The sequence below is a fragment of the Micromys minutus genome (genome assembly GCF_963924665.1).
Source record: "Micromys minutus genome assembly, chromosome: 27".
NCBI classification, from domain to species: domain Eukaryota; kingdom Metazoa; phylum Chordata; class Mammalia; order Rodentia; family Muridae; genus Micromys; species Micromys minutus.
In genome coordinates, this window is record NC_137962.1 from 42123490 (window position 1) to 42149197 (window position 25708).

Sequence of the window (25708 nt, forward strand, 5' to 3'; positions counted from 1 at the left end):
GTGCTAGTCTTGGGTCACATTATTAGGGACCACTTTCCAGGCCAAGGTGATAGGTATAGCCCCATCTTTGTCAACATGTTCCTGAAGGCTCTTGTAGCTCACTGTCTATGCTAGAGAAGGGGTCAGACTGGTTCCTGCTGACTGCTCCCCTCTGCCTCATGCTCTTGTTTGTTCTCTCAGGCCAGGTGCACCAGGACAGATCCTGAGCTAGCCTCGAGCTTATACCTCATCAGAAACTACAATAAGACAACTGTCACTGACAAAAGAGAGTTAGATGTATAAATTTAGCTAGTGCCACTGGGAGCTGGTTAGGGAATGCCCATGCTGATCCTGAGGTGGAGACCATGGAAGAAGATGCTGTTGATGGACAGACAGTACATGTAGCCTGTGAGCTGAATGGGAAGGGAGCACGGTTTATGGAGCAGAGTAGAAATCAATGTGGCTTCTGGAAGGGCTAATCCATGATGACTTCTTAGAGTTGTCATCAGCCAGTGAAGAGTATAGGCAGTTTGAAGATATTGAAGAAGTGTCAGTGTAGCAGTTGATAAAAAGCAGATTAGGCAATATAGGAAGAAAGTTGAATCATACAGAATTAGGGGCAGAGAGCCTAACTAGGCAGATACTCTCAGTCCTGTAGGCATCCCTGTGGCCTGGTCCCTGTCCTCTACCATGAAGGGTCCTTAACCTGGGCAGGAATGAGAAGCCAACCCCAGGAAACCTTGTGTCTCTGCCTTCTCCTCACTCATCCTGGAGTGTTGCTATCTTCCATTGGATCTGCCCCCTGCCTGCCTGTTCCCAAGGGTCTCTGCTGCCAAGAACTTGGAGAAATTTCAGAGTTCTGTCAACAAGGTCATATACTTCTTTGTAGGCCCTCCTTCTATTCCACTGGCCTGTCTGCCTCACTGCTGACTCTGGCACATTCTGTGTTTAGGACCAATCTCTGGCCTCCTCCTTAGCTGACCCCATCACCTGACTGGAGTGGGAGGAGTTTTTCTGCTCTGCTGATGATGCCTACTGTCCTGTGTTAGCCACCTCCACAGAAGCTGCTGAAGTTTTACCTGCCTCTTTTGGGGGCCTCAGCTAAGGGGTTGGAGGATACTACTCTTGAACATGCTCAGTAATCTTTTGCTCTCTGCTTTTCTGAGGACAAGGTTCCACTTAAGTGTCCTCCCTTTTCCTGAAAGGAGTTTGTGTGGGGTTTGTGGTGAGAATACTCACCTTGACTCTTCAGGTTGCTAGAGCAAGAGGTGGGGAAGCAGCTTTTCCCTGGGTTGCCTTAGGCATTTCTTTGCACAAAATGCTGCTACTTATATGATCTATGTATTAGCTGGTTGTGAAATTAGCAACTTATTTTCTTCCTAGTCATTTCCCTTTGAAGTTCCATAAAAGTCTGAACTACTTCTCAACTCCTGCCTTATGACATCCATCAGAGGATTCTGCCATCTGTGGTGGAGCTGCCTAGAATGAGGGCAGTGCTACTGGACTCCTAGGCCCTCTGGTCATCCACTTAGGGACTGTCCAAACTTCCTGGGCTGAGTGGTCTCACTTCTTCCCTCCTGACAGTATGTCTCTGAATGAGGGTACAAACTAAGCTCTTGAGGGTACCCTTGAGCTGCCCTGACCAGCCCCCAGCCTGGGAGTGAGGGTGTTGAACCTCACAGCCAGAGGTTCAGTCTTGGACAGGAGCTGGAGCCCTGCTGATAGATGGGGCTCATATCCCATTCAAATATGATGCCAGCAGTTTTTTTGTAGTTTGTCTTCCATTGCGGTAGTAAAGTTTTTAATTAGGAAAGCTAATGAGTTCGATTAGTCATTAGAAGTGACCTCTGGACGGCGGGCGGAGAGGGCTGCATGTGTGGGCCTGATAACACAGCTAGGGCAGCGTAGGCAATAAAGGCGCAAGGGGCTTGATTTGAGTGAAGCGTGCCACAGGGGATACATCATGCGGAGAAAAAAAATTACAGCCCTGGGAGTCTGTAATGAAGGGAATTAAACCAACATCCTATCTAAATAACATGATTATCTACACAAAACCCTTCAGCCAGCAAGGAGGCGTGGGCTGCCCCCACCTGTGTCCTCTGGGAGGAAGGCTGAGGCTGTTCCTGACAGTCAGTCTGGCTGCCCAGTAGCTCTAAGTCTTTATCCCTTGTCCACCAGGGAGGGAGGCCTATCCTCTTTGAAGCCTGTCTGGTCCCTGTGTGCTAAGCATAGTCTTAGAAACTTTCTCCTGCTGCTTTGGCATCTGAGGTTTCTTCTTCCTATAGCTCATCTGACAATTTACCCTATGTCCCCAGGGTCATTGTTATGAATATATCTAAGCTGTTCATCTGGAAAAGGCCAGGGACTGTGAGTAGTTTGGGGCCAGACTAGGGGGATGCCACCCAACTAACTATTGGGTGACATGGGTTTCATAATCCTCTTTGTGAACCCCTCAAATAATTTCACTGTCCTGGGAGGGCTGTCCCTTGGGACCATGGTAGGTGTAGGTTGTGAGAAAATATCCCACCTTGCTTTACAGTGATCCAAGGTCAGTGAGTCAGCGATGTTCCCTTGTATTTTCTTGGTGTGATAGTTGGGCACTACTAAGTGAAATGCAGGAAGTTAGTGAAGAAATTTGACCCTAGGTTTGGTAGCAGGAGGGAAGAGAACAGCAGAAGCTACTGCCACTCAAGTGCTGACTGCTCTGAGCTGGAAATCCATTCTAGAATTCAGTTATATGGGCAGTGGGGTGTAAAGCTTCCTAGAGGAAACTGGATAAGAGACTTATTTTATTTTTTCCAAAAAGATGGCTAGGGAATACGAGCAGAACTAGGCTGTCAAGGGAATATTATAGGAGCAGAGCTAGGCTGTCAGAGGGAATATTGGGCTCTGGAACAGCCCAACCCAGGCTGCTGCTGTGGAATACACTGGGCTATAGAACTAAGCATTGGGGCTCTACGCTGTAGTAGTGTTTTAGAATTTGTATCGCAGTAGCTATGCAGACTCGGGAGCAGGATTTGAACAGAAGTTGCTAGCTACTAATTGGGAGCCCTGTAGTGTGTTTGTATGGAGAACCTTAGCATGGGGAGCAAACACGTTGAATCTGACCATGGCTCTTGTTGACTTACCCCTGTCTACTGGGAATACTGACATCAGGTAGCCCAACTGTCCCATGTAAGGAAGGAATGATCCAGTAGGCCACATTCTCATCTCAGGAAGAAGCAGGGAGCCTTGGGCTGGGCTTGCAGGCAGTGAAGTCATGTTGGGGTTATTGACAGTGAGGATGCCTGTATTCTTGAGCTCTTAGTTGAAACAAGCTTGTATTGATTAATTGTTGGCCTCTCCTTGCTTCTAAGACCTTGAAAATTCAATTCAACAAACAATTTTTATTGATACCCATTATACACCAGGCCCTCCCCTGCGTCTTAAAACATGTTGAGTTACAGGACAGTGTTCAGAGTTGCAGATTCACTTTGGTAACTCAGAGAGGATCATAGAATTCCAGGTAATGCAACTTCTCTTGGATGTTTTATTTATTTAGGTTTTTTAGAGATGGCCTCATATATATAGTTCTGACTAATCTAGAACTCAATATTAGACCAGGGTGGCCTTGAACTCAGAGATCTGGGATTAAAGTGTTGTAGTATGTTTGTGTGTATCTGTGTGTTTGTCTGTCTCTGTTTGGGAATGTACATTTTGTGTGTGTGTGTGTGTGTGTGTGTGTGTGTGTGTGTGTGTGTGTGTGAGTGTGTCTGTATGTGATTGTCTCTGGGTATATACATTGTGTGTGTGTGTGTGTGTGTGTGTGTGTGTGTGTGTGATTGTGTATGGGTACGTACATTGTGTGGGTGTGTGATTGTCTATGTCTGGATATGTATATTGTGTATGTGTCTGTATGTGATTATCTGTGTCTGGATGGAGGACAGGAAAGGGCATCAGATTCTCTGGAGCTGGTATCCTAGGTTGTTGTGAGTTGCCTGAAGTAGGTGCTGGAGACCAAACATAGGTCCTCTAAAAGAGTAGTATACGCTGTTAACTGCTGAATCATCTTCCCACTCTAATGCCTTGGTTCCTGAATTCCTGTTTTCCCCTTGGGAACAGAGAGAATCAGAAGGGGAAGAGAAAAAGAGAAAGTCAGAAAGAAGGCTGGTGAGATGCATCAGTGGGTAAAGTGCTGCCAAATTTGTGGAGCTGAATTTGATCCCTGGGTCCACATAGTATAAGGAGACTACCACCAGTTGTTTTCTGACCACTGTATGGGTGATGTGGCACATGTGCACGTGTGCAGTCACCTACATAAGTAAATAAATACAATACACTCTTACTGATACTTTAATGGAAAAGAGAAGAGAAACTGTTGATGAGGACATGATGGCAGGTAGAAGATGTGTTTGGGATGAGTCTCTAGATGCTGCAATGGCATTGTTTTGGCTAGTATCTTCCTCTGTTCTCTGGAACCAGATAGCTTTTGAACTGTCACTCTGAGGGCCACTCAACCTCAACACAACCCAGAGGGCTTTGACCAAGTGACTGGAGACATTCAGTAAGCCCTGGTTGAAGCTGTAATTCTTGTGCAAGTGGGGCAATCAGTGTCTGAGGTGGTGGTGGTGGGGCTTTTGTTCACATCTAAATGAAAGACAGTTATGTGGGCACAGTGGGCATGTGAGCTCTTCTTCTTCCTGGCTTTCCCAGAGGCTATGTGGCTGAGGTGCTGCCTCAGGAGGGTGAAATGTGGGAGCTCTGCTGACTTTCAGCACGTTACTCTCAGGAACTGTCACAGTTGCTGCTGGGTCACTCAGAGCTACTCATGGCCTGAGCACTCATAGTCTGAGCAGGGACAGACTATGAGGGTTCCTGGGGCAGGAGGAGTTAGGAACAGACCAGGGAGTCAGACCACCTGGCTGTGTTTGGCTTGGCTCTGTTTAGGGCCCTGTGCCTCATGTCAGAGGGGAGCAGCCATGAGAGGCGGCCGTGTTAGCTTTAATTATCTGGGCAGTTAGAGCTGTACATTATGAAAGTCGGGCAATTAGGCGTGTTCCTTGAAGCTATGGAGAAATTGCTGGCTATCAAGTGGAAGGGAACTCGGGCAAAACAGATCCCTGCTAATTGCAAGAAACATTCAGCAAGAAAAAGCTATTGTGGATATCACTCCACAGAATGTTATGAAAACAGTGATTAAGTACATAAATCTGTTTGGGCATGTTGTTGGGAGGTGTGGAAAGGAAGCCCCCTCCCATGCAGGACTTTGTCTGCTCTGTCCTCTGGGACCAACCCTGGAGTTTGGAGTCTGGGGGTTCCTGGTATGGGCTTTTCACTTGTGAGGCCTCCCTGTTGCCCAGGGCTCACTGGCTGGGCTTCTGCTCTCACTGGGAGCAGACATGCAGTGTTACCACAAACCACCTCCTAAAACCTTCTCTGTTTTAGGCTAAGGGGGCATCTATGTGTGTGAGGAGTGAGGCTAGAGGCAGGGTGTGATAGAAATTTCTTTAACTCAGAGGATAGCCTTGGCCCTCTAGGGTGCTGCTAACTTGCCGATCTATGCTAAACCTGGGTTTTCCTTGCAGCTTCCAGTGTGCACATGCGGATCCCATCCTCCAATAAGGTGATCAAGACCCGCTACCGCATTGTCAAGAAGACCCCAAGTTCTTCCTTTGGTGCTCCATCCTTCCCCTCATCTCTACCCTCCTGGCGGGCCCGGCGCATCTCATTATCGAGGTAGGGAAGACCTTGTGTAGGCTTCAGCAAACCTGTGTACTGTTCTCACTGTCTGGATATTGAGGACTGAAGATGAGGCCTTTGGGCTACAGGATCTCAGCTTCTCTTAAGGAACTGCTTGGGGGCAACATCTTGGGTAGCAAATGGCTTAATTTTTTTTTTTTCATTTGTTTAGCAGTTTATATACCATATAATGGCCAACTTGTTTATAGTGCATGTTTACAAAGGTACATGTGTGCATATGTCTACTGCTAATATCAGCATGCTAACTGAGATTGGTGGGATCTCAGGCACCATGGAAACAGCTGCCCCCAAGATATTTGGGTTCTTTATATAAGCTGCCCATGGGTATCCTGCTGTGAGAAGCCAGGCCCTGAGCACCCTGTCTGAACACTACCAACATGTTAACTGTCAAAAATGGTGATGTAGATTCCTCATTACCCTACCTAGGCCATCTCACACAGTCTTCCCTCAGAGTGCACTGGGCCTTCTATAGCTACTATGTCAGACAGCAGCAATGTATCTGGCATTATTGGGGCTCCCTCCAGGTCCCAGGAGAAGGCTGAGTCTTTTGGAACATTGCTCTCCACCCCTCTTTTTATTTTAGGTAGCAGTGTCCTACCTTCAGACACAGGGGTGGCATCCCAGTGGGTAGGTAGGGAGCAAGAAGTGACAGAGTGTGGCCCTGGGGAAATGTGGGACTGGAGACTCTGGATAGGCCTACTTGCAGAACAGTGTAGTTCACGACCTGCAGCCCTCCATTGTTCCTGCCGCTACCCAGAGGATTTTGGGGCTGAGGCCAACACCAGAGGCACATCATGCTGTGTAGACAGTCCTGCCTGACTCTAGAGCCTATGGTGGGTAAACCTACTTAGCTTGTATGTATGTCCAAGGCCTACCAGCCTCTTCCCTTACCACTGGCCACACCAGGTTTGGTCCTATTGCTGACTTTTCTGGAGGCAATAGCTGGAAGTATATTTTAAATTAATTTTACTGCACTTTTTGTAATATTTTTGTTTTAAATAGATTTATATGCATCTTGGGGCTATTTCTACAAATTTATGAAGATAATTTTTACTCTCTCGATAAGGTTAAATTTACACCTGCTATTTCCATATTAATTCACATTGCTAAGTGGATCTAATTTTCTTCCGTTCCTCTATCTGGTGAGCATGGCCTTTCCTAATGCAATTTCCCCCTCACTAAATCACTGTGATCGGGAGTCATGATCGAGCTAAATTAACTTAAATTAATTTACTTAATAAGAGCCCCAGATCATCATGAATGAGGTTCAGATTTATTGATTCTCAGCTAGTGAGAACCTCCCCCTCCTGCAGCCAGTATTAGGCCTGCATCCCTCCTCTTGTAGGGCATGGATAGGGGCCCAAGGTAATGCTCTTTGGGGACCCAGCCATCTTTTCTCTCCAACCTTGAAGAGCCAAGCGGGCTCCAAGTTTCAGTTCAGTAGGGCCTCCTAGGCGGGTTCTAAAGGAGTTCCTATGTAGAAACTTGTGCCTTGGCTCCAGTGGGCTGAGTCCTGGAAAAGGGAGGTGTTTGTTGAGGCAAGGGGTGCACAGTCAGCAGGCATGTCACACAGTCTTTTGTGGAGTCTAGGAGGTAAAGAACACCAAGTCAACTGGGCCCTTCTCTCTAACTTCCGATCCTGCCAAGGTGGTACCTGGTGTGGTTCAACTGTATGGGTGGGCAGGAGGTGGGGTGGATATTATTGCCTTTTGATGGCTCAGGTCTCACAGCTATGGGGGCTTGTCTGGAATGAATTGATGTGTTTGCTGTGCTGGCTAGCTGTTGTGAACTCCAGGCCTCAATGCTTTCCCTTTACTCAGAGGACCAGTTCAGCTTGGATACAGTTGTTGAGGATATGTAAAGAGGCCCCAACACTTTTTCCTGACCACTCACCCTGGTTATTTTTAATCCTCTGCCAGATATTTGAAACTCTTGGGGTGTCATGACTTCTGTGCCTAGGGGTGGGAAAGGGACTAAGATTAGGGGTATAATTCTCAGGAGACCCTAAAGAGAGTGGTGGTCAGCAGGTTAGGCCTCCCTTACCCAAGGTCACCCATTCCCTGGTGTAGCTGCCTGCTCAGCAGAGTGGCTGCCAGCCAGTTGCCGACCTGCTATTGTCGGCTGCATACACTTGGGCTTGGCTTATTGAAGCAGCAGAAAGAGCCTGTCTTTAAAGCTGGTGGTAGAGTTGATACCTGCCTCCCTGCTGCCTGCGCCCTATCAGAGCCAGGGGCCACAGGGAGTTTTTGGCAGGCTTGCTTCCATGCAGCTCACCCTGAAGGCTTCTCAGGTCTCCTTGTGTAATAGGAATTGGGTTGGTGCTGGATTCAAGCCACTGCAGACTAAGGACTGCTGCAGTGCCATTTACTGGGCCCATAACTGTCCATTACCCTGGGAGGGAGGGCATCTTCCCTACTCAGATAGGTAGCCCTAGAAGTCTTAGAAGTTTTGATGAGCAGAGTTGGAGCCTGGTAAGCACATGTGGTGGGGTGGCTAAGCATGGGCATGAGATGGCATCTTCTCATTCTTTGCAGATAACTGTGGTTAAAGATTTAGCCATTCCTGATCATTGTTAAATGACCTTGACTGGGTAAGCCAGTTCTTACTTGAAGCCTCAGGTTCTAATCTGCCCTTGAACTGGCATTATTTATTCTGAAGTATAAGAAATGGGATAGTAGGTAGTGGGTATAGAAGATATGGATAGTGAGTGGCAAGAAGGCTCCAGGGTTCAGGCAGGTCTTCAAAGGCCCATCTGAAGCAGGACTTCTCAGTGACTGGGCTGAGCACTGTGCCACCTGACAGGTAGCTTGGTTACATCTCTGCCCTCCTTAGGTCACCAGGATGATGGAGTGGGCAAACTGGCAATGCTATGATTTATTTGTGTGAGGCCTCCCCCTACATCCTGGGGTTTCCTGTCTATGCTCTTCCCTCCCTGTGATCCTGGGAAGGCAGGAAGTATCTGGCACCATGGGCTGTTAGCAATGCCGTTTTTGGGAAAGAGCAGGAGTGACCATCTTCCCTTCTGGGAAGTTTTATACTTCCTTTCTTTGGAGCCTAAGGTGGCAGTGTAGGGGACCTGCCATCACCTATTATCTCTGAACACATTTTATGGTATGAGGTCACCTTACTGTAAGGCCATGAGAAACTGGCAGGCATATACTTATACAGAATAGTCACAGGAGGGGAAATGGGTCTTCCTTCTGCTGCTGGCACACTCTGGGTTGGACATGTTGACAGTCAGCTCATGGCCTCAGATTCTTTTGTTTGTTTGGTGCTTGTCTCTGTCCAAACAGAAGGCTGGGAGACTGCTGAGCATAGCCCTTAGAACTTTGAGGTATTCCCATTCAGGGTCTATGGAGGATGGCCATGTCCATTGATGCTGAGGTTGGCAAGCTCACCTGTTGTCCTGGCCAGGTGAATGCATAGAGGCCTATAACAGAAGGTCCCTTCTGGTACAAGACTCTGACTTTGAGGGTAGTGTCTGTGGTACTGGACACTGTTTTCTTTGGGTATTTGGCAGTGGCTATTGGCTTAGTTTTGAGGCTTTCTGTTGAATGTGCTGTTCAGCTCATACCCAGGGGAGCTAGCAGGATGGAGCTCCTGTTCAGTTAGTTCAGTCCAGGGCCCTGGCACACTATCTTGGCCCCATGTCAGCCTCCTAAAGCCATCCTTAAGCCATGCAGAACACTGATGTCTTGGCATAGGGCTTGTCCCCAGGGGTTTCAGGCCCAGAACCAGCCCAAGTCACACAAAGGATGCTGTTCAGGCCTAGGGTCTAAGATGTGGGGGCAGAAATTGAATGGGGCCTCAGAGAGAAGCCATCCCAGAACAGAGGCACACATCTGCATGGCCGGTGGATTTTTTTTTTCTCTCTCTAAGATTTGTGGATTTGCCTGTGTCCTTGTGGCTTTCAGCAAGTTCATTAATCTGAACTGAAGCTGATGTGACTTATATCCCTAAACTGCCTGTCACTTTTTTTCTTTCACCAAATTCATTTGACATGAAAGTGCGAAATAAACAGAAGCCACTGTGCTTAAGCAGATGAATCGAGAGGCTTTTCCAGCCCTACTACAAATGGTCCTGTCACAGAGCTGCTGCTTGCTGGGTTGCCTTATTTTATTTTATTTTGTGCCTGTGCGGTAAATCTTAAGTAATCTCTGTGCAGTTTGATGAGGTTTAGGCCAAGATTTTGAAAGGCTCTGAAACGCTTCTCCAAAGTGACGTCTCATTAAAGAGGATTCAGCCAAGAATGGGAGGCATCTCTAACTGCACGGCTGGTTCCTATGCTCTGTCTTCATGTGTTTCCTTAATGAGCAGTTGCACCCACTAGCCTGGTTACCAGCAAACGCCCTGTTCTGCCTCCTACTTGCTCTCTGTGCAGGGTACTGTCTTGTGACTGCCAGGGCTGCCACAACAAACTGTCACCATGTGTATGGCTTAGAAGTGTGTATTTGCCTCTCTCTTCTGGAGGTCAAAGTCTGAGATCAGGGTGAAGGCAGATTGTGGGGGCTAATAAGGGCTTGCTGTTGGCTTCCTGGGGGAATATCTTCATATAAGGGAGAAGAGGAGATCTCATGAACATTTATTTGGTTTTTTTCACTTAGAGGACCCTTATCCCATCCCGAGGGCCTTGATCCTTAGTTCTTGAGGACTCTGAATAGGCTCCCAACAGCCCTACCTCCACGTGACATTTCTTCAAGCTAGGGCTGCAGCATGGAAGTTAGAAGGGCACATTATTCCATCCATGGCAGGGATGGGCCACCATCAGCTACAACTGGAGCTTCCCGACACTCCCAGGGCGTGCAGTAGAGAGAAGGAAGGTGTTTGGAGTGACTCCTTATGAGACCAGTGCTCACTTCTCCAGATTGCTTTCATCCTCATCCTCTGCCTGGTCTTGAACCTCTCTGGGAGTTTACGAAGGCCCACGTTTAGCTCAGTATGGGGTCATACTGATAATCTTAGTTGCCAAGGAGCTAATGGTATATCAGGTTAGGGGCCTGTTGGGACTCAGGTCCTTTGGAGATGGCAGTCAAGAAGCATATGGACAAATGAGGCATGCGGTTTTGTGAGTAGCTACTGAGGCTCTGAAATCTGCCCAAAATGGCAGGTTGGGGTTGGTTTTAGGGAAGACCTATCTGGAAGTAAGGCTTCCAGGAGTTAGGGCAAGGGCAGCACAGGCCACAGCAGCAGGGCCTTTCTGTGGCCTGGAGAAGAATCTAGAGTGCTAAGAGGAAAGAGGCTGAACCTGGAGAGTCTGCTCCTGGGTCAACTCAGTGTTGGATATCATGGGATATCAGAATAGGCATTATTCTTGACACAGATGAGGAACAACTTGCCAATGAGGCAGCACTGTTGCAAGCTTTCCCTGGAGATTGTCCTTGGCTCTGTAGGTGGACCGTGTAATGGAGAAAAAGGTAGGACCACTCAAGATAGCCCTTCTCCTCCTTCCCCCTAGGGCAGAGCTGGTCTCCTCTGACTGTTCTTTCAGCCTAGGCCATGCTTTGGCCCTAGAGAATGATGTCAGTACAGTGCTGCTGATCTTGGACCACCAGCATTTGCAGCTTTGAGCTTGAATGTCTGATTGTGAGGCCCTCATCCAGGTCCTTGCATGTTGTCAGTAAGACAAGTCTCTTCCATTTGAGTCACAGCTCTAAGACTCACTCTTAGAGCTCTCAGAGTACCTGATACTGCTGCATGAGTGCTCAGTCCCTACAGCATGGGTGTGAAGAGAGGTGGTAACAAAAGAAGATCTCTAGGGTGGTGCTGCAGATAGTGGGTACAGTAGTTAGAAGGATTACCGTTTATCCTAGAAACCTCTGCACCCAACTGTAATTCCCTTTTCTTACCTTAGTGTCAGTATTGGGGATGATTGAGAGGCATTGGATTACATATATGCAAAGACTGTTACCTCAAGTCAGGAGATCCTAAGTACAGGTAACCCTAAGCCTAGAGGTTTCCTGATTCACTCAAGGCCAGGATGGCAGGAGTGTCCAATACTGTGGTTCTCAGGGAACTAGCTTTCTGGTCAGTAGAATAGAATGGTGATCATGTGGGTTGGGGTTATTTACTTGACTGGCACCCATATTTTACTTGTTGACTGTGTGGGTGTTGTGGTCAGAGTCTTCCCGACTTTTCTTCTCAGCTTCCTTAAGAGTGGGTATTGCAGGCAGGCCACAGTTGGGTGACTCCTCTCTGCTTAGGAACTATATTGGAAGCGACTGACAGCCTGACTTAAAGTCCAGGTAGTTTCTGCCTTGCTCTTTTTTATTACTGCTTGTGCGTTCTCTCACTCAGTAATCACTGAAGGCCCCCACCTACCTGGAAGCTTCAGCCCAGCAGAAGCCAGCCCGAACAGGTCATTATTCCTGGGCTGAGAGGAACAGCTAGGCTATAGCTCTCAGAACCATGGTACCTGTTGATGAATGGAAGGTCAAAGACATAGCAGAGGCTTCATATGGGAAATGGCACAGGCTGGTTGGCGCCCATATGGAGGCCAGTGAAGTACCAATGCAGATGCTCAGTTGCGTCTATAGTAGAGGAGTTTTAGAGAATTAATATGGGGCCCTGGAGGGGCCAAGAAGGCCTGGCTATGGCAAGCCAGCTGCTCAGTCCCAGCTCTTGCTGCACAGTGACAATGTGGATATAATATCTGTGTATGGGCTTAATGTAGCCACTTTCCTATTCGGGGCCCTGCTGACACGCACTGCCCACTGGGCCTGGTGAGGTGGCCTGTAGATGGCTGTCAGCAGGTCTAAAAACCACAGCTGCTGGGCCTGGGCTAGAAGTGGTGCTGGTCTAGGGCTGAAGCTTTTCTGAATCTGTTCCTTGCCTCTGTTCCCAGTGGACCACAGGCTGCCTCCTCCTTGTTCTGTGTCAGTAGTGCCCAGAAAAGGGAGAGAGGCGTTACCTCTTGGCTCACATGTTCTTTCCTAACTACAGTCTTACTTTTAGTTTATTTGAATAACTTATTTTGATATGTTTTATACTTAGAGAAAAGGCACAGAAATGATATGGAATTTAATATTCTTTACCCAAGCCTACCAATTATTTTCATTTTGCCCATTTACTACTGCATTGCCTTTGTGCTTTCTGAACTGGCTCTTTGTGGTCCCGCATGAGTCTCTAGGCAGGAGGGATGTCTGAGGCCTATCCTGGTCTCAGTGGTCATGTACTTGGAGGGTAAAGGCCCAGGTGTTATTGGAAATGTCCCTTTACTGGGTTTTTTAAAATGTCTCTTTGGAATTAGGTGTAGATTTGTTGTTGAGGTTCTTATGTGTTCTTGGCTTGCTCAGTGGAGGAGACATGTGGTCCAAGAGCTCTTGGCTAGCCTGTGTTGTGCATGTTACTCTGACCCATTGGTAGGAGATTGTGAAGACTTGCCAGACCCATGCTGCCTGTTGAGCTGTTGCCACTCAGTCATCAGGACCTATTAGTGATTTTTCCAATCTCTTCTTCATTCTGATGGGTTGATAGAACTCTGCCTGTAAGTAGTGATCCCTTGCTCGTGTATGTTTGTTTGTTATAATCGCGTGGTCCTGAACTCACACTTTAAATAGGCTGTAATCTGTTTCTATCATTATTTATTTTGGTCCTCGGTCAGTCTTATACTCCAGACTGGGTTGAGGTTTTCAGCAGGCCTCATCATTCCCGGGACACTGACTTTCAGTGGGCTGAAGGTACTCCAGGTTCACCCTGGACTTTCCCTTCCATGGTCCTGAATCAGTCACTTCTTTACAAAACTTTGCCCCTTATAGTATGTCAACACTTGACCAGTTTTTGCAGTGTGTAGAAAGCCTCCTGTGACCAAGTATTGGTGTTGAAATTTAGTTCTGGATGAGCACAGCGTGCCATATTGCTTTTGGATCTCCTCAGTATCTACTTGTGCTTGGATGCTCATTTGTTAGGCCTAGAATGCAAGTTTCATTCTTGGAGTTAAGCACTAAGAAAAGCAAGCTTACTAAGTAGAGTTCCACTTTGTTCTTGGCATGTGGTGAAATACGGAAATATAAATGTAGGAACTTGTGAGTCTTGCTGAATGCTCTATGTACAGTGCTTGCCTGTACAGAGACACATCCCTGTGCCCTGCCCAGGTCAGTCTCCTGCCTCTTCCAGTGCCTCCAACCCCAGTGCAGCTCCCATGCATCTTTTCTTCCTGTGGAATGACACACACATGACTTCCCCTCACTTTGTCTGCACAGTGCAATGGATCTGTTTTGCACTCTCTGTGCTTCACTCACTGCCAAGCAACGTTCTCTTGCTTATTCCACATGATGTGAATTCTCTCTGGGTGAACGTTGAGCTGATTCTCATTTGAGAGGTGTAAATGAAGGCTGCCAAGGAGCTGTGCACACCTGAGTGGGGATTTCTGGAATGTGGAGAAGACACGTGTTTAGCTTATATGAAATAGTCTCATCTTCCTTCCAAAAAGGGTAGGATCCTTTCTGTCCCCTTATACCTGATATTATTGGGTTTTGGTTTGGTTTTTATTTCTATTCTCAGTGTGTGGCAGAGTCTCACTGCATCCCCTGGTGACCATAAGCATTTACTCAAGCTTGGTTATTCTTAAGCTATGGGGGTACATTTAACTTTTTTATAGCACCATGTCTCTTCCCTCCCCCACCCTTTCCTTCATCAACCTCATAGATTGACTGAGGCTGAGGAAACAAGGTTGTGACTTCAGGGACCTCATTCTTGTGCTTGTTCTCATGTGTCCCACCTGCTCCCTCTGTCACCTGTCTCATGCACATACACAGTATACCCTGCACACACTTCCCTTGAAGGCAGGCTGTGTGCTAACACCATTGTGCTCTAAGCCCCGATCCCATTAGTATACCTCAAGGAATAATTACTGGGTCCCATTCCCTGCCAGCTCAGTCGTGTCCCTTCCTAGGCTGGTTAGAGATGCATGCCTGACTGCATCTGTTTGGGCCTGTGTCCACTGTCTGATGTTCTGAAATTTTACACATGGGTAAAGAAACCAAAGTACGATAGTGCCTGTGGGGAACAGGAGTTTCAGTCAAGGTTGTTCTTCTGTGTGTTGTCAGCCCGTAACAGGAGAGCTCTGGATTCTCTTTGGCCAGGGGAGGGCTCTTGAGGATGAGTCCTGGAGCCTTCATCTCCTCCTGCTCTGGCCCCAACAAGCTTCCCACGTGGTGTAGAAGGAGGCCTCTTCCGGCAGGTTTTTTAGAATTTTATTTTATGAGAACAGGCGGTTACAGCTCCCCAAGTGCTGTAAAAGTTAATGTGATGGCCTCCCTGCGCCTGTGCTCATTTTTATAATTTTTTATTTTATGAAACAGGACAGGGAGCTTAGTGACTTATTACTATTCATTTCGTTTCAATGCAGTAAATATTGATTCAGTTGGGGGTTTTCAATTTAAACCACTCGGCGATTATATAAAATATTACTGGCTTCTGAAATTATGCTTACCGATCCCTTCGGCTGCTCATTAAGGAAGGAGTGCAATTTTTAGATCCCTTTGCCTTCATCATTCTAATAAATGGGCTGAGATACGTTTTTGCACGGAAGGTGCCACAGAAGTTGCTAGCAGGGGTTTGACAGCACGGATGCAACTCTTAATTTGGAAGTCATTTCAAAGCCTGCCTTGGTTATTTATTTCTGTTTGAGGCGGGCAGGCCTTTGAGCTTGTGTCCTGGGTTGCAAGGCTGAGTGGCATCCTCCTGAGCCGGACACCTGCTGCTTCCACTAAAGCTGAGGCCCACGCCCTTTCAAAGCCTTTCAAGGAGGGACTGGCAGGAAAGTCATCTTGGAAGGGCAGCTTCCAGCCCCTGACTGAAACACTGAGGCTGGGATATGCCTGAGGAATACACATCTCAGGAAGGGAGGATAGTACTTTCTTAGAGATCTTTTTTGTTTACTGTTACTTTATTTATGTATAAGGTGCTTTGCCTGCATGTGTAGCTATGTATCAGTTGCATGTTTGGTGTTTCTAGAGACCAAAATAGGGCATCAGAGTCTCTGGACCTGGAGTTATAGAGCATTGTGAACCACCTTGTAGATGCTGGAAATTGAACTTTGGTCCTCTATAAGAGCAACAAGTTCTCATAACCACTTAGCCATCTCTTCCACCCCTTCTCAGAGATCTTTAAACTCAGCCCTTGCTAACTGGTAGGATGGAGCCAAGACTGAGACTTGAGCCCCTGAGGAGGAAGTTCCTGGGTGCCAGGGCCCAGCTGGTACGGATGGTTGAGTTGATTACTACTGTTGTGTTCTTTAATGTTCTGACACGAAGTACGGAAACACTGTGCTTTCCCAACGGCACCTGTCTAGACTCTGGCCTCAGAGCAGGAAGCCAGTTGGAGCTCCTGCACACAGGTCTGTTCCTGCGCTTAGTCACTCCACATCGGAGTGATAGCTTCTGGGTGAGCTCAGGGACATGACAATTTCCTGGAGACTTCAGTGCTCCTGTGCTCCCAGGTAGGAGCAGAAACTCAGTGTTCCTTAACTAACCTCCGATTTTGAAAGAGGAGGACAGGGTTATAGTCCCCAGGATCCTCTTCCCACAGAGTCACATATCCTGTGACAGCCTCTTCCGACACTGCCACTGCTGCTTTCAGGACTACTGGCACGGAGCTCGGAAGCAACGTCTAGAGTGTGTGTGACATAACCATCTGAGAAGAGACAGGGAAGGGTCCAGGCTAGGAGCGCAGGTACAAGGTAAGAGGCTCATGAACATATGGGCCCAGGGCCTTGGACATGGAATGGTCCCATGTTGAGGCCCTGTGGGACAGAAGGAAGGCAGGCAGGTAGCAGTGATCTATTCTCCTGTGTTACTTGGTCATCCATGGTCTCTTTGTCCCTCTAGTGAGGCACTGAAGGTAGACAGACCAATGAGGGCATTGGGGGTGCTAGAACAATAAGCCGTCCAAAAGTAGAACCTGCACATTCTCAGGGCTCTGCACTGACACCCCTCATGGGTTCTGCTGGCCTTTGTGATGTCTCTATTTCTTGACTCAGTCTCGGTCTGGTATGTTCTGTGACAGCCTAATAGTTGCATGTGCTGTCTTTTCTTCCTCCTTTCTTTGCTTGTGCCCCTCTGTGACATGCTCTGTGACATTCTCTCTCTTGATTTCACTTTTGCTTTGTCTGAGTGAAACTGTGCCTGACCCCGAGGCTCTGTGTACAAGTGGGAGATGCTCTCCAGAATATGCTTTCAGGCACAAGGAGTCTGAGGCCTTGCCAGCAGAGGAGTAATTTTCATGCATGGGTTCTGAAGCCTGAGCTGATGCTCCCTTGAGGGTGCAGGTCTGAGGGATAGCTCAAGTGGGTACACCTTGATCCTCCTTCAATCTGCTCTGGAGCCAAGCCTTCTGTAGAAACCTTGCAGCCCAGTGCTTTCCCTTCCAGTGGGACTAGACTACCACAGCTTTATTGCACACCAACAGTCTTCTTGGATTAGGGTGGTGACAAAAGGCTAGGGCAATGGGTCATGGGATTTTCTTTGTACCTACTGAGAAATTAGTGGATCCCAGATTGGGGCTGGCTTCCAAGACACTGGGTTTTGCTTCTGTTCCTGAGCCCCATGCAGTAGAATTTGATCTAGAGGGTATAAAGGTGTCTGTCCTCTTTGCCCTTCTTATTGGCTTGGGTGACTAAAGTTCTATCTATTGTGATAGGCCTATGGTAAAGAACATCACAATCAGACAGGAATGACTTTACCAATTCTGGTTAGTGGATGGCTGTCCATCTTCCTATTGTGGGTGAATGGACAGTTTTGGACATTATATACAGCAGAAAAATTGGAGATGCTATTCTAACAGGAAGAAAAAAGTATCTTTGTCATTCAGTGCCACCTGGGTGCCTTACATCATTAAATGCTGTTTTAAATACCCCTTTTAGCCTGTTTTTAGAGGTGGTAGTAAAGTGTTATTCAAATAATCAATACCATATCTAACTTCTCATAAATCATCCTCCAGCTGATCTTACCTAAAACATGCTTCACCTCTCATGGCTGGGTCTGATGTTGGGCTGGTGGGTAGTGAGTGGCCTTACTTTAAAACGTGAGAAACTGGCATTTCCAGGGATAGGCTTCCATGATAGCTGCTATCTGAAGGGATCACACTATTTCTTGGGCTCTATGCCAGGTGCTCACTTAGGATCCAGGTGGACTCACCCTGGGACCCCATTGTATCATGCTGGGAAGGAGGGTGACCAGGCCTGGCATCTCTGTCATTACAATACTTCCAAGACAAAATGATACTTCCATGGAATGTAATAGTGTCCCTAGGGGGCATGGACTCTCAGATCAGCTCAAGGCCCCTCTTTGTCCTATCTCTTTCACCTGCCTCCTCATCTCTCATTTACATTTACCCCCTTAGAATGCTCTGTTTTGGGATGTAGGATTTGGATGTAGGATTTGGAGGATATCCTATCTCTACCCTGAGCCCAAGGAACAGGTCTCTGTGGGAGTACCTTCTCCTAGGTGCTTTGGTTTCTGTCCTCCATAGCATCTGTCCCTGTCTGGCATTTGCTGTGGCTATTGGAGGTCTTACTACTCTGTGTGCTTCCTGGACAGCTAAGTCTCATGGGGGCCTGAGGTGTGTTTTGCTGGTGACATCAATCTGGTATATGGATTGGAGTTGAAGTTTGTAAGACCTCTTTGTATCAGAAGCAGGCCCAGGTTCCCTGGTCAGCCTGCAGGTGTGTGGACAGGTTGGGACTCACGCTGAACCCACTGCCAATACCAGGCCAGGCTCTTGAGGGCTTTCCCCAAGTCAGCAGGGTGTCTGTGGCTGACCACCCCTCCCCAGAGCTGTAGTCCCTTGTGTAATTTGCAGTGGGATGCCTGTTAAGATTGCGTCCACTTCCCAAGTCAGCACTTAATTGGCAAGGTGCTTGATTTAACAGCGTGGGAGCCTCCACCGGAAAAATGGCTTGAATAAATCTCTGCCTGACGCCAGAAAATAGATATAATCTCAGCATTAACTACATTAATAGTAGCAGGAGCTGAATTAAGAAAGCCATAAAGCATAGGTGGGAGCATAAATTATGGTCCCTCCTCCCCTCCATGTTTGGGTCAGGGAGGTCGGGCTTGGGCGGGGTGAGGGCTTAACCACAGAGCCTGAGCAGCAGCTGGAGGGACAGCTCTCACAGTCCTGACCTGTGGTCTCAAGTGTCTCAGCTGTAGGGAGAGTGGTTGTGTGACCTAGCCTCCCTGGCTCTTGTTTGTCCCAGGTTTGGGTAATCCTGGCAGAGTGGGCCAGCAGTGCTATGAAGTGCTAGGGGTAGCCCTTGTATGTCATCATTAGGAGTGACAGAACAGGACTGAGTTTTGCTAGAGCAAGTGACTCCACACTCCATGCTGTCCTCTGGTATTTGCATCAAAGAAACAGTCTTAGAGGAGGACTGTCCCACTGCTTGTTGGGTAGCTGAGCTCCCCTGAGGTCTGACTTTAGGGTCACCATTCTTCATTTTCCTGCAGTTCTCTTCCCACAGGAAGAGATGTGATGTCAGTGACTCTAGCTAGGGCAAGGGCCATTGGCTGGGCTATTTATTGTATGGGTCTGGTGCAGGGCTGTTGTAGTTTCAGGAGTCAGGAGGTAGACATATCCTACAGAGCTGTTCTGCCCTCTTTGTTGGCCACTGGCACTATAAATGTAGATTCTTGTGTTTTGCTTTGGTTCTTACCTTGTTTATTATTGTGTGTCTCTAGCTTGCCTGTCCCTCATGGGCCTGTAGGACCCTTTTAGAGTTCTTCTTTGCCATTTACCTCATTCTCAGAGCTTTTCTGTCTAAGGCCGTTTGCCAGAAGGTTCTATTTCTCTGTGCTATGGAGTCTGCCTGCTAAGTCTTCATGCATCAGTTTCTGTAGAACAGCCTTCCCAGAAACCCACCTACCTGCTTCCTATAACACTCTGATCTCCAAGGCTCTGTCTTGGGCTTTTCCTGGTACTAGAAACATACAGCAACCTAGAGAATTACTTTTATTTGCCTCTTGCTGTGAATTGAATTGTGTCCCATTGGAATTCATAAGGTAAAGCCCTGACCCTCACGTGACCTTATTTGGAGAAGAGGTCTCTGGGTGTGAGTAAAGTTAATGAGACTCACACATGTTCAGCTCTAGTCCAGTCCAACAGGTGAACACCTGGAGAACTGTGGGAAGATTCCTTCTAGAGCCAGGAAGGGAGGCCTCTTCTGAGACCAGCCAGTGTCGCCTGGTCTGGGCCTCTCAGACTCAGGAGAAAGCATGTTTCTGTTGTTGAAGCACCCATGCTGCAGCATTCTGTGGGTCACCCTGAGGTAGGCACCTTATCATTCACTGGTCCTTAGGCTGTCCAGGGCACTGTGTGTGGTACTGGCTTTCTCTCATGGCTTGTCCATTTTACTGTTGCTGGGTGTCTTGGTTACTTTTTGCCTTGGCATCTGCCCACAGAATTGCTCTCAGCCTTGTTGAGCATGTCTTAGGTGACAGACTACCTTTATGTCTGTGGAGTTCAGCCGTGGGGTGGATGAAAGAATTAGAAGACAGCTAGCTCCTATGCTGCCCTCCCATAGCACAGTCAGCTCGAGTATAAATGCTGCAGTTCCTCTGTCCTCTCACTGGAATCGTGCTGCTGGTATGTGGTAGCATCTCACTCTGTGTGTGTGTGTGTGTGTGTGTGTGTGTGTGTGTACAAGTGGAGGTCAGATGACAATTTGCTGTGTGTTCTATTTTCTCCTTTTACTGTGTGGGTTCCAGGGATTGACCTCAGGTGGTTACTCTTGGCAGCATGAGCCTTAACCTGCTAAGCCATCTTTAGCCCTATTCCTGAAGGCTTCATTTGTACATCTTGACAAGCAAATGGTGCAGAGAGCCTTCCACGCTTAGCATCCTGTGGTACTTCTTCATGGAGCTTCGTCAAGTTTTCTCCTGATTTTGTGTGTGTTTGCCTTTCTGTTGATTTGCCGAAATACTGTATATATTATGGATACATACTCCTAGATGTCTTCTTGTATTGTAAAGCTTGTGTTTTGCATTGCTGGGGATGAAGCCAGGCTCTTGCACATGCTAGAAAAGTGTTCTACTGCTGAGCTATACCAGCAGTCTGAGAGGGTGCTTTTTAATGCTCTGGTTTATCATTCTTTTCTTTTATGAATAGTCTTCTCTGTATCCTGTTTAAGAAAAATTTGCCTATCCAAGGTCATATTTTCTTCCAGAAACTTTGAAGTCACAACTGAGTCTGTAATCCTTCTTAGGCTGAGTTTTATTTTATAGGGTATTTTATTTGGGAGACTCTCTTGTCTCCCAAAGGAAATAAAAAAGGAGCTCCCTTAACTTGCCCAAGCACATGGGACTCAACTTTTTTTCTTAAGATTTATTTATTTATTATATATAAGTACACTGTAGCTGTCTTCAGATACACCAGAAGAGGCCATCAGATCTCATTACAGATGGTTGTGAGCCACCATGTAGTTGCTGGGATTTGAACTCAGGACCTCTGGAAGAACAGTTAGTGCTCTTAACCGCTGAGCCATCTCTCCAGCCCTGGGACTCAAATTTCATTCAGGTCCTTAAACACTGGCTGTTTGACCCTCTGTTTTTTACCAATAGATGCCTTGGTCACTGGAATCATTCTTTTTTTTTTTTTTTTTTAATTGAACAACTTTATTTTAAAAAACAAAGATAAATGTACAGATTTTAAAAGCTTTTTTGCATAAAAGTATATGACTACATTTTTGTCAGTACTTGATTTTTTTAAAGGTTTGATAGTATGCCTTAAAATCTTACTAGTTACAATGAGCATAAAGTACATGTAAACAAGATGTAACCTGGAAATAGTCAAAGTTTTCTTGGTGTGTAAAGATTAAGCATAATGGTTTTTCATTTTCTTTTTTTGGCCTTTTTTTTTCTTGAACTTCATATAGTCTGTAAGTTGTTTCTGGGGTGTTCAGAGCTTTCTGGGGTTAGTATCCAATTATCAATGACTGCATATTATGTCTGTTCTTTTGTGACTGGGTTACCTCACTCAGGATGATAATCTCTAGATGCATCCATTTTATTAAGAATTTCATAAAGTCATTGTTTCTGATAGCTGAGTAGTACTCCATTGTGTAAATGTACCACAATTTTTGTATCCATTCATCTACCGAAGGACATCTGGGTTCTTTCCAGCTTCTGGCTATTTTAAATAGAGCTGCTATGAACATTGTGGTGCATATGCCTTTATTGTGTGTTGGAGCTTCTCTGGGGTATATGCCCAGAAGTGGAATAACTGGGTCTTCAGGTAGTACTATGTCCAATTTTCTAAGGAACCACCAGACTGATTTCCAGAGTGGTTGTTCCAGTTTACAACCCCACCAGCAGTGGAGAAGTGTACTGGAATCATTCTTTAACATTTGTTCTTTCAGGTGAACTTTAGGAATACTGGGTCCTGTTTGTAGCCTTCCTCAACAACGATCCTCAAACCCAACGACTTTCTTCTTAGCACTCTGCTTCTTGCATAGTTTGGAAGGCCCACCTTGCTGTTGCACACTTTGGAAGGCCTGTCTTGCTGAGTATGTTTCCTGTTGTCAGTGCTACAGGGGCCACTGTGCCTCCACTTACTACTTTTTCTTCTGTGTATTCCACCTGGCTTTTGTTGACATCTTGGAAGGTTATTGCTTCTCACATATATTTACCTGCTCATCCTAATTCCGATTCATTTTTATTGTTGAGCCTTGTAGTCTTTCCCTGGTGTTGGTGTAGAAGCCACTTCCTAGTGAGGCTCCCCTTATGTAGGGAGCCAACTGGATTTAGTAAGCAGTCTTGGTGGCCTTTTCCCATGGCATAGTGGAAGAGTGTTGTTATAGATCAACTTAAGTACAACCCAGGGACACCCGAGGGCCTAGCCATGCCCCTCAGCAGCTGGCACATTGGAATTGAGAGGGCCCTGGGCTGATGACGTGGGAAAACTGGTGTCAAGTTGCAGAGGACGGAGAGCATTGCCTGTGGTATCTACCAGCCATTACCACCAAGGATAATTGTGTTGGCCACTGGGCTCCAGCTTCTTTACCCATGTTGCTGAACTCTGCACTCTGAGTAGGGCTATTAAGGCCTAGCAATACCTGTTTTTTTTTTTTTTTTCTTTTGCAGCTAACATACAAAACACCAATAGCTTCAGCTGAAATGGATTTTTAAAAGTGTCATTTTATGGAGAATTTTACTTTCCATCTTGTTGTTTATTAGGCTCTTAAAGGGAAAGCTTGTAATGTATCCATTGATCGAAATACCAATTGAATAGACGTGAGCACATAAAGCACATAAAACCGCCCAGCCCCTCGTAATAGGGCAGCAGTGTTTGTAATGGAGGCAGTGCAATTAGCTTTACCCACCACCACTGGGCTGGGCTGGCAAGGGGTGCAACTGAATTACTTACTCATTAATGTGTGTGTGAGAGAGACAGAAGGAGCAGGATCCTCCAAGGAGTGATACCTGAATAGTCCTTGGGTGATATAGCCCTGTTGATGGGTCAGCCTCCAGCCCTAATGATTAACCAACTCTGTTCCACCTCCTCTATCAACAGCCATTCACCCAAATCCCCACCTACTAGATGGTCCCACCAGTCCCAGGTTGACTTGTTTCCTTTGGTACAGTACACACATAGTCTTCTCCATGCATATCCTTACCCTCACTGTGGCCCTCTGGGGTAAGAGGTCCCCTTTCCTTTGTACATGGTACCTATATCCCAGGGATGATAAGTCTTCTTAGTCACCCCCAAACTCAAGGCTCTGCTCTGCTTGTCCCTCATGGCTCTGGTACTCTTCTTCCCAGGACTGTCTCCATCTTGGGAACCTGCGATGCTGAGTTGTCCAGGTTAGTGAGCAAGGCTTCTGTCTTCCAGAGCATTTCATGTACTGTCCTGTCCAAGATGTGCGGGTGTTGAAACCCTTAGGTAGGACTAGCACTAGTGAAAAGGAGTGTTTATACTGCTTGGTTATCTCCCACCCCCGCCTATTCTCATGTACTTGCGTACACATGGGCACACATACTGGCTCTCTCTCCTGAGCTGAATGGCTCGGGTGGGGCAGTCTGTTTCTGGTGGAAAGGCCTGCTAAGCAGTTTAGTGCCTGTCACGGCGGCTCCGCCTGACCTACTTGGGGATTCGCCGTGCAAGCTGCCTCTTCTGCTGACTGCGCACTCTCTATCGCTCAGCTCCGAGCTTCAAAAACCGTGCTCCATTTCCTGAAAAATGCTTCCCTGGTTGTTTTCTCTGCTCCCCAGCCAGCCCGCCCAGCTCCTGTTCCATCCCCACCAGCTTGGGCAGCCTGGTCCCACATGCTGCCACTCTCTGGATAGCCATGGTGGGTCACCGTTCTGCTCACATGTGTCCTCTGACCCTCCTCCTCTTCTTTCCCAGCTTATTGCTTCCTTGGTGCTTATCCTTTGATGCACAGATGGACACCTTGCTTGCCAGATCTCTTTGCTCTCTCTAGCAAGCCCTCCTTGCTCTGTTTCCTGCTAACCCTGCCTGTAACTGACCAGAGCTTTCAGATACACCCTAGTCCCTGCCCCTCCTGAGATAGCTGGGAGCCCCATATTATATACTTCTGCTCCCATCTGGCATCTGTCCATCAGCACAGATTTCTAGAGCTTCCCGTATTCCACACAGCATAGGCCTTGTCCCCTGGGAGTCCTAGATGACAGACAAATGTAGAGCCCAGGTCTTTCCTAGGCTGGGAGTGTCTCACCTTCTCTGGGTATTGAGGAAAGCTTCCCCAAGGACATAATACCTGATCTTGAATCCAGATTTAATCATGTCTTTAGGCAAACGGGCATCATGAGCAAAGGCCCAATACCCAGGAATACAGTACTTTGTAGGCTCTGTAACTTCCTAGGAAAACTGAAATTCTAGACTGGGGTGGGGTGGGTGCTGAACATGACAGCAAGGACTCAACAGCTGTGTACCCTTTATGAAATATATAGACTGAGGAAATTGGTGGGACCTTATCAGTTGTGTAGTTTCAAACAAATGGTCAGGGAAGAGTGGATGAAGGGACCCTTAACCTGACCTAGTAGAAGCCAGGCTGTGCTCTACAGTATCAGCTGAGGACAAATAGAGAGGTCTGGTGTTAGAGGGAAGGCGGCAAGGCCTTTTTTCTTAAGGTTTGGAAGGCAGAAGGTACTTGGGATGGAGGTGGCAGATTAGAGGAAGAGAGTTAGTATATAGGCAGAACTGGGAGGGGCAGGAGGGTTCTGGGCGGAATTTTTCATGGTCTTCATCCTTACTGTTAAGGGTTAGATTAGACCTTAGGTCCCTTCACCAGCCACTCTGGGCCTCTTTTCTGTAAGAGTCATACTCCTTGCCCCAGCTACTAGAGTAACTCTCTTTCCTCAGCACCAGTTATAGTAGAAATCTGGCTCTGATCACAGTATTTGTTGTTCAGAGATACCATTGGACCTGGTATGTGTGGGCTGCCGAGTTTAGAATTACTTGGCTGTGGCCTGGGCCTCTGTATGTCACTTGACTGTCCCTTGCCCAGAGTGTCCTCCAGGGTCCTTGGCCTCCTTACCACCTGTGCTGGGTCTGTACTGGTCACACTGGTCTCTTAAGAGAGAGGGGTGTGTTGCATGTCAAGGTCCCATGCAGTAAGATTTCAGAGACAAGAGAATAGTGTCCAGAGTCTCTGGGTTGCAGAGGCCAGGCTGCCTGGAAGGTCTAGGCAGTTTTTAGGAAGAGCTGTTGGCCAGGTACCTGTTCACTGACCTCAGGCTGCTGCTGGTTATACAAGAATTGGAGTATTCTGTTGTGTCCAGATCCTATACGGCCAGGGAATTTCAGGATGAGTCACCCAGGTACCCCCAACCACATCACCACCTCTCTGCCAGACCAGACAGCTTCAGGCTTGGAAGCTTCCACTGCTCATAAGCAAGTGGACACACAGCACTTCTCTTTTCTTCTTCTTCTTTCTTTTTAAGAAATAAAGAAAAACCCACTTTTGAGGTGTGTGTCTTTTTCCGCATTATCACTGCTTTTCATTTAAAATGTTATCTCCCCCTGCCCCATCCTTTGT

At 47.2% G+C, this 25708-nt stretch overlaps 1 protein-coding gene across 1 annotated transcript in view; it reads left to right on the forward strand.

The window, feature by feature from the left end:
- ZC3H3 (zinc finger CCCH-type containing 3) overlaps positions 1-25708 on the forward strand; it is an 85729-nt gene that overhangs the window by 26587 nt on the left and 33434 nt on the right. Inside the window, exon 4 of the mRNA XM_080938964.1 lies at positions 5544-5694. Within this exon, the coding sequence (XP_080795090.1) occupies positions 5544-5694 (151 nt within the window). The remainder of the gene's footprint in view (positions 1-5543; positions 5695-25708) is intronic.